This window comes from Heloderma suspectum, chromosome 1 (genome assembly GCF_057233095.1).
Source record: "Heloderma suspectum isolate Gila_16-S chromosome 1, 16-S_ref, whole genome shotgun sequence".
Classification (NCBI taxonomy): Eukaryota; Metazoa; Chordata; class Lepidosauria; order Squamata; family Helodermatidae; genus Heloderma; species Heloderma suspectum.
This window is the reverse complement of record NC_139458.1, coordinates 129,720,955-129,736,612: the sequence shown is the minus strand read 5'-3', so window position 1 is coordinate 129,736,612 and position 15,658 is coordinate 129,720,955. Positions and strand designations below refer to the sequence as shown.

General features: G+C 44.7%; 1 protein-coding gene across 1 annotated transcript in view; it reads right to left on the bottom strand.

The window, feature by feature from the left end:
* LMNTD2 (lamin tail domain containing 2) overlaps window positions 1–15,658 on the bottom strand; it is a 71,218-nt gene that overhangs the window by 37,128 nt on the left and 18,432 nt on the right. Inside the window, exons 6-7 of the mRNA XM_084851997.1 lie at window positions 5,740–5,838; window positions 3,068–3,180 (exon numbers count right to left, since the gene is read on the bottom strand). Of these exons, the coding sequence (XP_084708123.1) occupies window positions 3,068–3,180; window positions 5,740–5,838 (212 nt within the window). The remainder of the gene's footprint in view (window positions 1–3,067; window positions 3,181–5,739; window positions 5,839–15,658) is intronic.

Genomic DNA, 15,658 nt, shown 5'->3' with positions numbered 1-15,658 from the left:
TAAAATCTTGCAAGATGATGCTGTCAAGGTGATGCATGCCATATGCCAGCAAATTTGGAAAACACAAGAATGGCCAACAGATTGGAAAAAATCAACTTATATCCCCATACCAAAAAAGGGAAGCACCAAAGAATGTTCAAACTATCAAACAGCGGCACTTATTTCACGTGCCAGTAAGGTAATGCTCAAGATCTTGTAAGGTAGACTCCAGCAATTCATGGAACGAGAATTGCCAGATGTACAAGCTGGGTTTAGGAAAGGCAGAGGAACTAGAGACCAAATTGCCAATATCTGCTGAATAATGGAGAAAGCCAGGGAGTTTCAGAAAAACATCTATTTCTGTTTTATTGACTATTCTAAAGCCTTTGACTGTGTGGATCATTACAAATTGTGGCAAGTTCTTGGTGGTATGGGGATACCAAGTCATCTTGTTTGCCTCCTGAGGAATCTGTATAACGACCAAGTAGCAACGGTAAGAACAGACCACAGATCAACGGACTGGTTTAAGATTGGGAAAGGAGTACAGCAGGGTTGTATACTCTCACCCTACCTATTCAACCTGTACACAGAACACATCATGTGACGTGCTGGGCTTGATGAAGCCAAGGCTGGAGTTAAAATTGCTGGAAGAAACATTAACAATCTCCGATATGCAGATGATACAACTTTGATGGCTGAAAGCGAGGAGGAGCGGAGGAACCTCATGATGAAGGTGAAAGAAGAAAGTGCGAAAGCTGGGTTGCAGTTCAACCTCAAAAAAACCAAGATTATGGCAACCAGCTTGATTGAGAACTGGCAAATAGAGGGAGAAAACGTGGAGGCAGTGACAGACTTTGTCTTTCTAGGCGCAAAGATTACTGCAGACGCTGACTGCAGCCAGGAAATCAGAAGACGTTTACTTCTTGGGAGGACAGCAATGACAAATCTTGATAAAATAGTGAAGAGCAGAGACATCACACTGACAACAAAGGCCCGCATAGTTAAAGCAATGGTATTCCCCGTAGTAACCTATGGCTGCGAGAGCTGGACCATAAGGAAGGCTTAGCGAAGGAAGATAGATGCTTTTGAACTGTGGTGCTGGAGGAAAATTCTGAGAGTGCCTTGGACTGCAAGAAGATCAAACCAGTCCATACTCCAGGAAATAAAGCCAGACTGCTCACTTGAGGGAAGGATCTTAAAGAAAAAACTGAAGTACTTTGGCCACATCATGAGAAGACAGGATACCCTGGAGAAGATGCTGATGCTAGGGAAAGTGGAAGGCAAAAGGAAGAGGGGCCAACCAAGGGCAAGGTGGATGGATGATATTCTGGAGCTGACGGACTGGACCTTGGGGGAGCTGGGGGTGGCAACGGCCAACAGGAAGCTCTGGCGTGGGCTGGTCCATGAAGTCACGAAGAGTCGGAAGTGACTGAACGAATAAACAACAACAACAAGTGGGGTACCTCAGGGCTCAGTCCTGGGCCCAGTGCTCTTCAACATTTTTATTAATGACTTGGAGGAGGAGGTGCAGGGAATGCTGATCAGATTTGCAGATGACACAAAATTGGGCAGGATAGTTAACACCTTGGAAGACAGAAACAAAATTCCAGGTGATCTTGATAGACTGGAGCGCTGGGCAGAAAACAACAGAATGAAATTTAATGGGGATAAATGCCAAGTTCTGCATCTAGAAAAAAGAAACCAAATGTACAGTTACAAGATGGGGGATACTTGGCTCAACAACACTGCAAGCGAGAAGGATCTTGGGATTGTTATCGATCACAAGCTGAATATGAGCCAACAATGTGATGTGGCTGCAAAAAAGACAAATACTCTTTTGGGCTGCGTTAATAGAAGCATAGCTTCCAAATCCCAGGAAGTCCTAGTTCCCAGGAAGTCCTAGTTCCCCTCTACTCAGCACTGGTTAGGCCTCATCTGGAGTACTGTGTCCAGTTCTGGGCACCGCACTTTAAGAAGGATGCAGACAAGCTGGAGAGGGTTCAGAGGAGGGCAACAAAGATGATCAGGGGACTGGAAACAAAGCCCTATGAAGAGAGACTGAAAGAACTGGGCATGTTTAGCCTTGAGAAGACTGAGGGGAGATAGGATAGTGCTCTTCAAGTACTTGCAAGGCTGTCACAGAGAGGAAGGCCAGGATCTCTTCTTGATCATCCCAGAATGCAGGACATGGAATAATGGGCTCAAGTTACAGGAAGCCAGAGTCCACCTGAACATCAGGAAAAACTTCCTGACTGTTAGAGCAATATGACAATGGAACCAATTACCTAGGGAGGTGGTGGGCTCTCCCACACTGGAGGCATTCAAGACAAGGCTGGACAGCCATCTGTCAGGGATGCTCTGACTTGGATTCCTGCATTGAGCAAGGGGCTGGACTCAATGGTCTTATAGGCCCCTTCCAACCCTACTATTCTAGGATTCTATGAGATGCATTCCAACAACACCTGGTCATACATTCCCCATCCTGGATAGAGCGTTTTCCCCAAGCGCTCAAAGCATGAATCATGTCCTTGCCAGAGCAGATGACAGTAAACTAGCCCCTCACTTCCCATTTGTGGGATCAGTGAACCCACCCTCAGATGCCATGACCCAAAGGGGTTGCAGAGGGAGAGGGAAGTGGCTGCCTTTTTTCTATGACTCCCTCCCCACCCTCAGAAGAGGAACCTGGGCAGTTTGGTCTGAAGTGTGAAGAAGGAAAGCCACTGCTGCTTCCTTCTGCCCAGCCCCTGGATCCTCCTGAGTCGGCACTCTTGCCAGGAGAAAGGAAGAGCCTCTGCATGCCTAGACATACGTTCCATGCAGTCCTTGGACTAGCCCCTTTGCACTTTGCGTGCCTGGCTTTCTCTGGTCACAGCCTCCTGTAAATACTGAGCGTACATGGAATGCTGGGAGTTGCAGACCTGCACACCTGGAGGGCAACAGTTTGCGGGAGAATGGTCTAGGATGAGCCGAGGTCTCATTGTATTTAGCATTTTCTTGGGCATATTCTGGTTGCAGCTCACCTCAGAGTTATTTCCTCCACCCCCCCTTTTGGTCCCCTTCTGTCAGAAGGCCTATGATTTGTAGTTACCTTTCCTGTGAACTTTCATCTGTGGTGCCATGAAGTTGTGCTTTTTCAGCAGCTGTCTCTAATTTAGTGAGTATTTCATCTTTCTCCTCCTCAGACAGTGAGGAACTTCCAAACTAAAATAGAGAAAGGTGGTAAAACTGATAAAACACCATGTAGGAAGGAAAACAATCGGTCTGTGAGGGAAACCTATGGTCCCTCAATGCTGTGTGCTTAGTAAATCCATGCAAAAACCAGAGTCCTCTGGAAATACCATTACTTTATGTCTTGTGTCAATCTGCCTGACTTCCTCTTCAGGGCACTGCCTGCCTTTTGAAAAAAAAAATGTTTTGAAGCATGTGTGTGTATATATGTTTGTATCTATGTGTGTATGCGTGCGCACGTGCACACACATCTGCACGTGTATACATTCTCTCTCTCTCTCTCTCTCTCTCTCACACACACACACACACACACACACACACACTGGGTTCCATTGTCCCAGGTACTATACCCCTAAGTACAGATTGTCCCAGCCTGAAACAGTACAAGGAATAGACAAAGATAAATGATGGAAAGGGGCTTAGAGGAGTAAGGCAAGTAAGACAAGCTACACTCACATTCTGAGGCTGAATTATGACATTTTTACAGTCTATGAAGTTGAACTGATTACGGTGCATGTTGGTTAAAGGATAATCTCCATAGCAGATGGCACTTGATTTTGCCATTGAAATACATGGGGAGGCAATTACTCTGATTTAGGACAAAATCCTATGCATGTTTAGACAGAAAAAAGGCTGGCTGGGGCATGCTGGGAGTTGTAGCCTTTTTTCTGTCTAAACATGCATAGGATTGTGCCTTTAAGGAATGTTATATTGGATCCAGCACCTGACCAATGTTGATTGGTGAAAAGCCAGTCTTTCAACATTACCACCCACCATGCCCCCAGCTGCAGGAGCCAATCAGTATCAGGGAGAGGAATCTCTAGGACAGCCTTCCCCAAAGTGGTTTTCTCCAGATGCTTTGGACTCCAACTCCCATCAACCCTGACCATTGACTACTCTGGCTAGGGCAGCTGGGAGTTGGAGCCCAGCAACTTCTGGTGGGCACCAGGTTAGGGAAGGCTGCTTTAGGGGGCTGAGCTTGACCTACAAAGTGGAGTGGCTGTCAGAGGCTTCACCCAGTCCCAAGTGAACATTCCTGCAGCATGCTGAAGGCTCTGTAAGTAGACAGGGAGAGGACACCACAGGAAGTGGGTCAGAAGCTTGGGGAGAGCAGCTTCTGGCAAAGGTCTTTCCAGCCACACTCTCAAGAGAGTATCCCTCAATCTCAGTAGAAGTTCTTGATTCTACTACACCTAGACACCCCACCTTACTTCCCAGCTTTACTGGGCAAAATTGCCAGGTGTGAGCCTATACCTAAGCACAGAAATAGAAAGGATTACTTTCATATTGCCTTTGTCCTTGGGGGTGACATCCCCAAGTCTATAAGAAAGTTACCCCACAGGCCTTCTTGGGACCATGGCTAGATAGTTTCATCCATCCATCCATCCATCCATCCACTCCAGGAGCTCAAGGCACATGGCCTCAGGATGGCTGAAACTTTGTAAAGTGGATTTATATTCCTAAGGTAGGTTGAGCCCTACCTTAATTTGGGGGATGTATGCCTGAGGGGCTGTATGTTGATGCACCCATAGATTTGATTTGACGTTTGCTATGGCACCTATAATTTGAGTCAAGGCTCACCATAGCTCAGTCCCAGAACCCACTTTGAATGTGAAGGCACTAGGCACAGCCCTGGAACATGTGAAATAACAGAATATTGTGCCTCCAAGCTTCACCACTGTGTAACTAAAGATAGCCTCATATATATTTACGTAGGAATGGATTAAGGGGCAGGTCTTCCAGTTGAGAGACCTGGTACCTGGAAACCCCAGCAGCAGAATCTTTCTTTTTGAAATCAAGGGCTATCCATATGGCAACCACAAGAATAATGTGAGCATCCATCTATACCCATTTGAACTGAAAAGTATCAAGATGCAAAGTGTGAATACAGGTAAACTGTAAATAAGTGAAGCCATTACATTGCTTAGTATCACTTTAAGGGGCAGTTGCTTCTAAAGTTGCTTTCTTTGCAGTGCAATTCTATATAAGCTTTTCTACATGAGGCTGTTAATCCGCTGTATCATCTTTTGGTTTCGTCACAGAATTGAGATCCAAGCACTAAATGAAGAGCAATTCCTTTCTTGCTTTTTCACTACATAACCTCTAGGTGGTACTGTGGTACAGTGGAATAGTGCAATTACACAAGTGGAAAAAGTGTTTTCTTTCATTTTCACAAATAACAGCACATTTTCCATGCTCTAAAAACACTCAGCAAAAGTGCTGTTTAAAAACAGAAGGGAAACTGGAAGGTCACAATGTTGCTTTAAGAACCTGTAAACAACCATGAGCAGGGAATCATGAGTGAACAATAAATGCCTCATGTAGAAAAGCTCTACATGTCTACTCAGAAGTTAGCCCGACTGAGTTCAATGGGGCTTACTTCCAGGAAAGTAGGTATAGAATTGTGGCCCTAATTTAGGAGTATTATAGGAATGTTGTGCTAGATGAGAATATGTAGGTTTTGTGGGTTCATGTATCTAGCCATCACACTTAACTGGATTCTACTAAAAGCCCTGTCTTCATGGCACTAACCTTGTGAAAGGCATCAACAAAGCTGGTGTGCTTTGGAATTCTCCGAAGCCTTAGATCACTTGTGTCTGATGTTATCTTTCGTCCTGACTCTGACCAGAGCTGCACAAGAAGGAAAAAGTCATACATTATTAGAGTTAGTATTTATTGCTTACATATGCAATCCAGAACTTTCCCCATGTTGCTCAGACCACCAATACTCCAGCTCTGTGATCATTTTGGCTGCTTTTTTCTGCACCTTTTCCAGTGCTACAATACTCTTTTTCAGATGTGGTAACCAGAAATGTAGACACCACAAATTTGTATAAGGCAGGGATGGGGAACCTTCAGCCTGCAGACCAGATTTGCCTGTCAGGCCAGCCCCTCCAGCCCATAGGGCCTAAAGTGAAGCCCTAACCAAGCAGGGTCAGAAGAGGAAACCCTGCTGTTATCTCTGATTGGAGATAATAGTGGGGATTTGCCTGTATGCTGCTCTCCCTCCCAATTGGGAGGGGGAGAGCTTTGTGCCCCCCACATCCTCCCCAATGGGGGAAGGTGTGGGGCAAGTGAAGTCCCTTGAATTGAGATGCCAGCTGGAAGAGCTCCTGCCAGTGCTTCAGCCAGGGACCGGATGATGTCAGGGCGTGTGGGCTAAGAATGTACAGATTTTGCTAAATCCATTCCATCAGTGTTTGGCAGATCAAGTGTCATCTGCTCATTAACGGAATCGGATTTTTTTTAGGGATGTATAAGAATGCTGTTACATTTTCACTAGTGCGCATTAGTGCTGATTCACGCTAATGTGCATTACCACACATGCAAATTGGTGCTAATCCCCTCCCATCCAAGTAAAAAAGCAGTCCACAAGTCTGTGTGGCTTGGAAAAGGCCGGTTTGATATGGAATGCACAGATTGGATTCATAGAAATCCAAACTCATTTGAATCCATTGCAGATTTCTCTGACATTCCTAGAGTGAGCCCACCCCTGACATCATCTGGCCTGCGAGGGCTCAGCTGGGGCCCTCCACCCAGGCACAATTTGGCACTCCTGGTATAAAGGCATCATAACAACTGGCAGTTTTATTTTTGATTCTTTTCCTTTTATTTTTGGCCCCTTTCCTTTTCATATCTGACCAGCCTTCAGGTCATCCAGGCTTCCTGGTGGAATTAATTGTGCGTGCATCGCATATGGGGGTTGGGGCATTAGGACTGATCCTGAGCACTAGAACTACTCAGTCAGTCCTTAGTACTGGACCTTCATAGTTGACCAGTCCTTTTAATATTTAAAAAAAGTTGATAATCACAATAGGATGCGACATGTCTATGTGCTATGGTCCTGGTGGGGACACGTGGAACAGGAGTGGAATGGAGGTTGCAGTGGGGGGCAGTGAGTGGCAGAAAGGTTAACTACAATATCAGTACACTTCAGTTTAAGAACTCAGCTAGAGGAAAAGGGCTTACTTGGTTGCAGCAGCAACCAAATAGACATGGTAGCCATCACACAGCAGGATCTTATTTTCTATAAATAATCAAGATCTTATTTATCCTGATGCTTTTGTGGTTGAAATTATTTCATAGCTGGTGGTTTTGACTGGTGTGTGTGTGTGTGTGTGTGTGTGTGTTTCAACAAACCTATTTGACTGTGAGCCTTTGCAATGAAGCAGATTCTGGAACAAAACGAATAAAATATAAATAAAAGAACATGTGCAGCATGTCTACATGTGCAGTCATACTAAATAATCTAGGACTTTGGGGTGTTCACTTCTTAGAAAATGAGAAGAGGGCATGGCATGGTCCAGGATCAAAGATTTGGCAAGCAGTGCATGCCCCCTAACGGCCAGATATTGCAATTAGTCTTAGTTCTACTCCTTTAAAATTGCTTTGCTCTGTCCATCAGTGGGTAGCCATTATCTGATGTACACAGAGGGAGGGAGGGAAGAAGCTGTAGCAATATTAATAGCGATATTAGTAGACAGACTGAGAAAGAGCAAATTCTTTCCTAGAAAACCTCTGCTCAGTCTCTCAGCGGCTTTTGATACCATTGATCATTGAATCCTCCTGATGGACTCTATGAGGTGGGTACCAGGGCCATGGTGTTTCTGTGGTTCTGCTCCTATCTACAGGGTCAATCTCAGAGAGCAGCATTGAGGGAATTGTTTCTCGGCCTCCTGGCAGTTGTGCTGTGCTGTGCCGCAGGGTACCATCTTGTCCCCAATGATATATAACAACTATATGAAAGCATTGGGCGTGGTCATTAGGAGATTTGGAGCAAGGTGACATCAGTATGCTGATAAGCAAAACATGAGGGGTACAGTTGGTAGTGAAAAAAACAACCAAATGTGCCAAAAAGCACACAACTGATATAATTAAACCACTAGAGTCATATATGTTTTTATGAAAGTATACACATGTGTATCTTGCATGAAATCCAAAGGTACAATGCTTAAAAGCTAATAGATAATATACTCCAACAAGAAATCCAACAACTAAGTTATACACATGTCCTGATGAAATAAGAGCCACTGATTTTTAATTCTACAGGCATCTGGTAATATCCCATTTCATTGAACATCATCAGGTGCTACCAATAAACAACCAAAGTTCTTCCTCCTATGCACCATTCTTTCAGTTCTTTAATGAAAATAATCCATAGCTACCTAAAAGTCAAGGCTTTCCTAAAACACCTTCTCACATATTCCATTGATTGAATAGAAGCCAGCAGACTGTAATTAGCTACTTACAGGCTTTACAATTGATTGGAAAGAAGAACTTTAGGTACGTTCAATTGCTTTCCTTCCTTCTTCCTGAGGCCATTTCTCTCTATAAAAAATATGACATAAAGCAGCCTTCACCAACCTGGTGCTCTCCAGATGTTTTGGACTTTACTGGGTCCAAAACATGCAGAAGGCACCAGACTGGAAAAGTTTGGCATAGAGTTATCTATATGGCATTTTGGGCTGCCTGTATCAGAAAGTTAAATACATATGGACAGCACTCCTAGCCCTGCATATCCGTCCTAGCTGGGCTTCCAGAAATCTCTGTAGGAAGGCACAGATGACAGAGAGTGGCTTCAGAGGAAGTGCAGATGTAATACTGTCTGCTCACCAATGATTTGGCACTTGGGAGCACTTTGTGGGCTCCTCCTCTTTCATGTGGCCCTCCCTATCAATGTGACACATAACCTTGGTTTGCATTTTGTCTGCACTGATGTTATTGCTAACCACAGTTGGCCCAAATCCCAGTTTGCAAATCCACTTTTCAACATGGTTTCAAAATGTGGGAACTATGGTTTTCTAGCTGACTAGAGTTAGCAAAAAGCCCTCAACACAGAGATAACACTAACTGCAGTTCTCTCCCAAACTGGAAGCTGGGGGTGGGGGGAGCAAAATGCTCACAGGAGTGGGGAAGAGGAGGAGGGGGCCATTGCAAGCCTGTAGGGTGCCTCCAATTGCCAGACAAAAGATGATTGCAGCAGTACATCTGCACTGAGCCAGTGTGTGAGAAGAGTGGGAGAGAGAAAGATCGTGTGCATGGAAAAAGGAAAGGAAGAAAAATAAAAAGCACAAAATAAGAAAAAGTTGAACAAACTGTATTTCTTGTGCAGTACATACACTGGGAAATTGTTTCGAGATTGTTCTAAAAACCAAGCATGTTTTACTTGTGCCTAGGGATTTAAAACCAAATATGTGTTAGTCATGTGCTTGATTGACATAATTAAAAAGAGAGCATCATGCTAATTTACTTGTGGGCTTCCCAGTGGCATCTGGTTGGTCACTGTGGGAAACCTCTTGTCTGATCCAGCAGGGCTCTACTGACATTCTTACAAGTTGGACTTGCAGCAGGGTGTAATGCAATCATTGTAGTATCATATAGCTTATAGAAGCCTCAACAAAGGCATAGTAGCTGGCTGGCTGGCTGGAACCCTGAACAGGAACACTCCTATTAGCAAGTGAAGATATACTGCAACATTTTGTTGCAGGTCCTACTTATGCAGTGTTCAATTTATAGCTAACAGTATTGGCAGCTGCACCCATCTGGATCCAGAGATCGCATTAGCCCATTTTATTTATTTAATTATACATACATACTGTTTTATACCACTAATAATCTTACAATCTCTAAGCGGTTCACAACACATCTATAATACAGTATTAAAAACAATGTTAAAAAAGTGTAAGAATAAAAAACAATAAAAAATAATAAAAAATTTGCAGCAAAGATAATCATTATACAGGTAAAGGGGCCCTCGTGCAATTACAGACAACCAGGTTCACACTGCTGATCCCACCCTCAAGACGGCACAGCTTCCCCCTTGTCCGTGCATTAGGCATGGGCGTCTGCAAGGGGAAAGCCTACACCAAGGGTGCCAAACCTCGGCCCAAATCCAGCCCTCCTGGGGTCCTGATCTGGCCTTCTGGAGTTCCCCAGATGGCCATGCCCCTTCCTCTGGCCACACCCCATTTCCCCACAGCCACTGCTTGTTCGGCGGTTTCCAGACTTTTTGCGCAGGTTTCCCCCATCCTAAAAGACTGAAATGCCTCTCCTAAGGATTAGTTACCGGCTGTAAGAGCTTTAAGCTACAATATTTTAGGTATGTTGCCCCTGTTCTTTTTGCCCCACCCCTTTTGCCTTCAGCCCTCCCCACCACTGGAATGTGGCCCTCAAAAGCTTCTCCAAAATGGAATTTGGCCCTGAGGCTGAAAGAGGTTCTGCACCTCTGCTCCACATCCACAGGTTTCCCCAGGAGCTGGAGTGCTGTGTGATCAGAACACCAGCTCTCAGGGGAGCTTGCCCAGGAAGAGGTCTACATGCACACCATAGACTTTGCCTGTGCAGACACCTACACCCAATTACATTGACATAGGGGGCATGATGTGGAGAAAGTGGAGGCGGTTTTCCATAATTCCATGATCTCTTTCCCATAATACTAAAGTCCCTTCCATGTGTTAATTGTTTGAAGGAGTTTCCACGCGACTAAGGGGAAGTGGGGCCATGCTGTTAGCCCCACCTCCAAAGTCCTGGAGCTTCCCCTCCTCCCAACATCCATGTGTTGAGCATAGACTTTCTCCCTGCACATGGCTGACACATATTTGGTTTTGTATCCCTAGGCACACTTAAAACATGCTTGGCTTTTCAAACATCAAAGCATGGATGTTGTGAGGAGGGCCTGAGGAAGCTGCATGATATTGGGGGCGGGGGGAGGGAACAGCAGCATGGCTTTGCTTTCCCTTCATAGCGTATAGTCCAGGAGCTTAAAACCCAGGGTCTTACAGTGAAATTGATTACCAGAATATTAAGGACAGACACAGGAAAAAAGAACTTCTTCACACAATGCATAATTCATTTATGGAATTCACTGCCTATAAATGGCAGTGAATTCTTCCTAGTGGGATGTGAAGGGATTATACAATCTATACAAATAGTAATTGGGGTTAGATTACTATATAATCCAATGATTTTTCTATTACTGTATCCCAGAAATGTTCTATTGTTCAAACAGGAATTGATTTCATACGATAACAGCTGTATGATTTTGCTATGGCAGGCATTGGAAAATGGCAAAAATATGATCAATAAATGAAGGTGAGGGGAGTCATAATTTGGCAGTAGTGGCTAAACTTAAAAAGCTATTTTAAAAGGCTTCCAGAGGCTTACATCTAGCCACATTCCACCAATTATTATAATTAAGCTTAGTAAGAACTCTGGGATGAGCGTTTGTAATTCTCCAAGACTGCGGCTAGTTTGGTTCACTGTCAGACCAAAAGCTCTGAGAAGCTGGGATGCTCTTTGTACATGAGCCTGCAGTGTCACTGGACGTGCAATTTTGGAGAGGCACCTTTGCTTTGCTTTCCCACAGCCTGCTCCCTCCCTTCTCCTACTTCTGCATTAGAAACTTGACATTTGACATTTGGCTGCTTGGCACACACCTCTCCAGCTCTCTGAAACCATGTCCAGATAATGAAGTAATTGCTTCCAAGGAGCAATGTTCTTCTTTGATTCAATCACACACCTTTCCTAACCTTTCCTGTTAAGCTGCAATCGTGGAGCTGCTTTGTCACTCCTCCAGGCTTCGAGTGACTACTGACACTTCCAAGGGACAAAACTTTAGGTGGGTTCTGGAGCTTTTCGCCTCAGCGTTGCCAAGGCAGGCATGGACAGCAAGAGGGGATTACTGGCTGGCCATGGGGCAAATAGCTCTGTGCCCCAATCTCTAATTGATCTTCCAGGAAGAGAAGGAGGAAATCAGTTTCCCTCAAATATCTCTTTCTGTGCTTGACAGGAGAATACAAGTTTGTCCATTGAAGAGACTGCAGCTTAACTTGCCCAGTGGTCTGTACAAATTGAGTGGACCTATGTAAACTTGGTGCATTATTTTTTTAAAAGAAGTTCACGTTTCCTGTGACACGTGTCAATCAGTGTTCAAAGTCTGGCAATAACAGTAAATGTGGGTTTCACCACATGCCCATCTACGTTCTTAGCATGCTAATTTAGAGCTGTTCTCCTTATTATGCAGAATGAGGCACTAAGCTGAGGAGGTAGAATTCTGGACTATACCACTTCAGAGTGGCACTTTAGGGGTGGTGGTGTGTGTGTCATATTTTTGGATGTTCTTTCACACACAACCCCTTTCCTGCATATGGAAAATGTAGCACAACAGTGGGAAGAATTTATCACACCCCTCTCCCTGGAATGCTAGTTTATTATATGCAGGGAGCTTTTAAGTGCAGCAGCATTAAAAAAAATATATTACCCTCTCTCCATCTGTAGTTTGAAGTGGTGCAGTTGAGAATTCCAGTCCAGCAATTAATTTAGCACCATCTATGTGAATCTTGGCAGTCTTGAAACAACTGCATTGGTTCCAAGTTCATCTATCCTATAGCTTTAAACTGGTTTAAGAGTCATTACCTCTCCAAAGGAAAACCCGGGAAAGCAGGCCTGTGAAGAGAGCCAGGGATCTCCAGAAGATAATTCTTAGCAGTACCCTCACACTTCTGCAGCTGGTATAAAACCGCTATGCATTTGTAAAAGAGGTATTAGAAGATGCTGCCTTGCTAGATTCCATATGAGGATCCATCTTGTCTCCTATGTGGTGTAACAGTTACAGAAACCCGCAAGGTGAGGGTATCTAGATATGTGGAGCTTTTTTACATGAGGTATTAACTGTACACTTGTGATTCCTCACTCATGGTAGGTTGCGGGTGCTTTACACGATTCAGAGCCTCTCCTGTGCTTTGTAACCATTACAGTGTTTTGTTTTCTAAGGAGGAAAGTTTGGTATTTCTGTGAATGGCAGCATGAGGCCCCTAGTGTATTTGCAAAACCACAGCGCCTCCTAGTGCTTGTGTAATGGAACATATACAGTCAGGGCCAGAAATATTGGAACAAGGATAACTGTTTTGGCCGTTGGCCTCTTTACACCACCACATTGAAGTTGAAAGGAAACACACCTAGATGGGAGCGAAGTCAGGACTTTCAGCTGTAATTCAAGGGGTTTGACAAAAGTGGGGCACTAACAATTCAGGAAGTACAGCCAGTGGCATACACACACACCCATTGTTGGTGGCTCATAAGTAATGGAAGGAATGGCTGACAAGCAGCTGCATGGCCAGGTGTGGCCTGTTTCCTGGGTACCCCATGACCAATCAAGCAGATAAAAGGCCTGGAGGTGGTTCTGAGTGTTACATTTGCATTTGGTAGCTGTTCACTGGAACTCCCAACATGAGGGCCAAAGAGGTGTCCATGCGAGTGAAGGAGGCCATCATTAGGCTGAGGAAACAAAATAAACCCATCAGAGAGATAGCAAAAACAGTGGGAGTGGCCAATACAACAGTATGGAACATTCTGAAAAAGAAGGAATTAACTGGCAAGCTCAGCAACAGCAAAAGGCCTGGAAGACCATGGAAGACAACTTTCACAACATCTAGCCAGGTCAAGAACACTCTTGTGGAGGTAGGCATGTTATTGTCAACATCTACAGTCAAGACACTGCTTTATGAATGCAAATACAGAGGCTTCACACCAAGGTGCAAACCACTGGTAACGCTCAAGAACAGAAAGGCCAGATTAGCCTCTGCCAGCAAACACTTAAAAAAGCCTGCCCACTTCTGGAATAAGATTCTTTGGACTGATGAAACCAAGATTAACTTCTACCAGAATGATGGGAAGAGAAAAGTATGGAGAAGGAAAGGAACAGCTCATGATCCAAAGCATACCACATCATCTGTCAAACATGGTGGAGGCAGTGTTATGGCATGGGCATGCATGGCTGCCAATGGAACCGGGTCACTGGTGTTTATTGATGACCTGACTGCTGATAAAAGCAGCAGGATGACTTCTGAAGTGTATAGGGCTATACTTTCTGCTCAGATTCAGCCGAATGCTGCCAAACAGATAGGACACCACCTCATATTGCAGATGGATAATGACCCAAAACATACAGCAAAAGCTACCCAAGAGTTTCTCAAGGCAAAGACGTGGGATGTTCTTCCATGGCCAAGTCAGTCACCTGATCTCAACCCAATAGAGCATGCTTTTCACTTACTGAAGACAAGACTGAAGGCAGAAAGACCCACAAACAAGCAGCAGCTGAAGGCAGCTGCAGTGAAGGCCTGGCAAAGCATCTCGAGGGAGGGAACTCAGCATTTGGTCATGTCCATGGGTTCCAGACTTCAGGCAGTCATTGACTGCAAAGGATTTTCATCCAGGTATTCAAGGCAATCCTTAAGTTTGAAATGATGTTGGTTTGTTCCATTACTTATGAGCCACCAACAATGGGTGTGTGTGTATGCCACTGGCTGTCCTTCCTGAATGGTTAGTGCCCCACTTTTGTCAAACCTCTTGAATTACAGCTGAAAGTCCTGACTTCGTTCCCATCTGGGTGTGTTTCCTTTCAACTTCAATGTGGTGGTGTACAGAGGCCAACGGCCAAAACAGTTATCCTTGTTCCGATATTTCTGGCCCTGACTGTAGAAAAGCAGAGCCCCCCCCCCAAAAAAAGCACGTGGAAAGGAGCCAATCTTAATCCCACAAAGAATCTGGAAGCAGAAGCCTCATTAAAGCAGTGGGTTAAAAGACTCAGGAAGAAAAACCCTTGGGCTGAGCTGTCATCAGTATGCTGATTATATCCAACCCCCCACACCACCGTATTTCATCAGATCCTAAGGAGTTGGAAATCATGAACTGATACCAGAGGCAATAATGGACTGAATGTGGATGAACAAATTTAGATTTAATCCAGATAACATAGAATCTAGTGCCCTCCAGATGTTTGGGACTTCAGCTCCCATCAACCCCAGACATCTTGGCCAATGGTCAGGAATCCTGGGAGTTGTAGTCCAGAACGCCTGGAGGGCACCAGGTTGGGAAGACTGCTGTAGACTGTGGGACTGGCTGACCCAGGATTAGATGTACAATCTGCTCTGGATGAGGTTGCAGCCCCACCTGTCTTTTAACTGGGGTTTGCTACATTTGTTATCAATTTGTTTCCAGGCTGAATTCAAAGCACTGGTTGTGATCCTGAAAGCCCTACATTATCTCAGAGCAAGCTATCTTAAGGGCAGCCTCACTGCAAATGTGCCTGCTACTCACATGCTCAGGTCCACATCTGAGGTGCTACTCCGTATTCTCCAGTTCTACGCCCCAGTCACAGGTGGGGCAGGTGAGTATACAGAACAATTTTGGAACACCCTCCTAAGTGAAGTCAGTATGCCTGGATCAATCACTGCACTTTTTCAGTGAGTAATGAAAACCTGACTGTTTAGGAGAGCGGGGGCGGGGGAGGAGGAGAATGCAAAATGATATTATTCTGCCTCTAATCCTGATGTAATGTGGTGTTTTTACCGGTATTGGGTTTTGAGGCAGTCGTTTGTTCTGTGCTTATTTTTAGAAGTATTTCAGTGTTTTACTTTTTCCTCAGTTGTTCGCATATAAGTATTCTGTTATT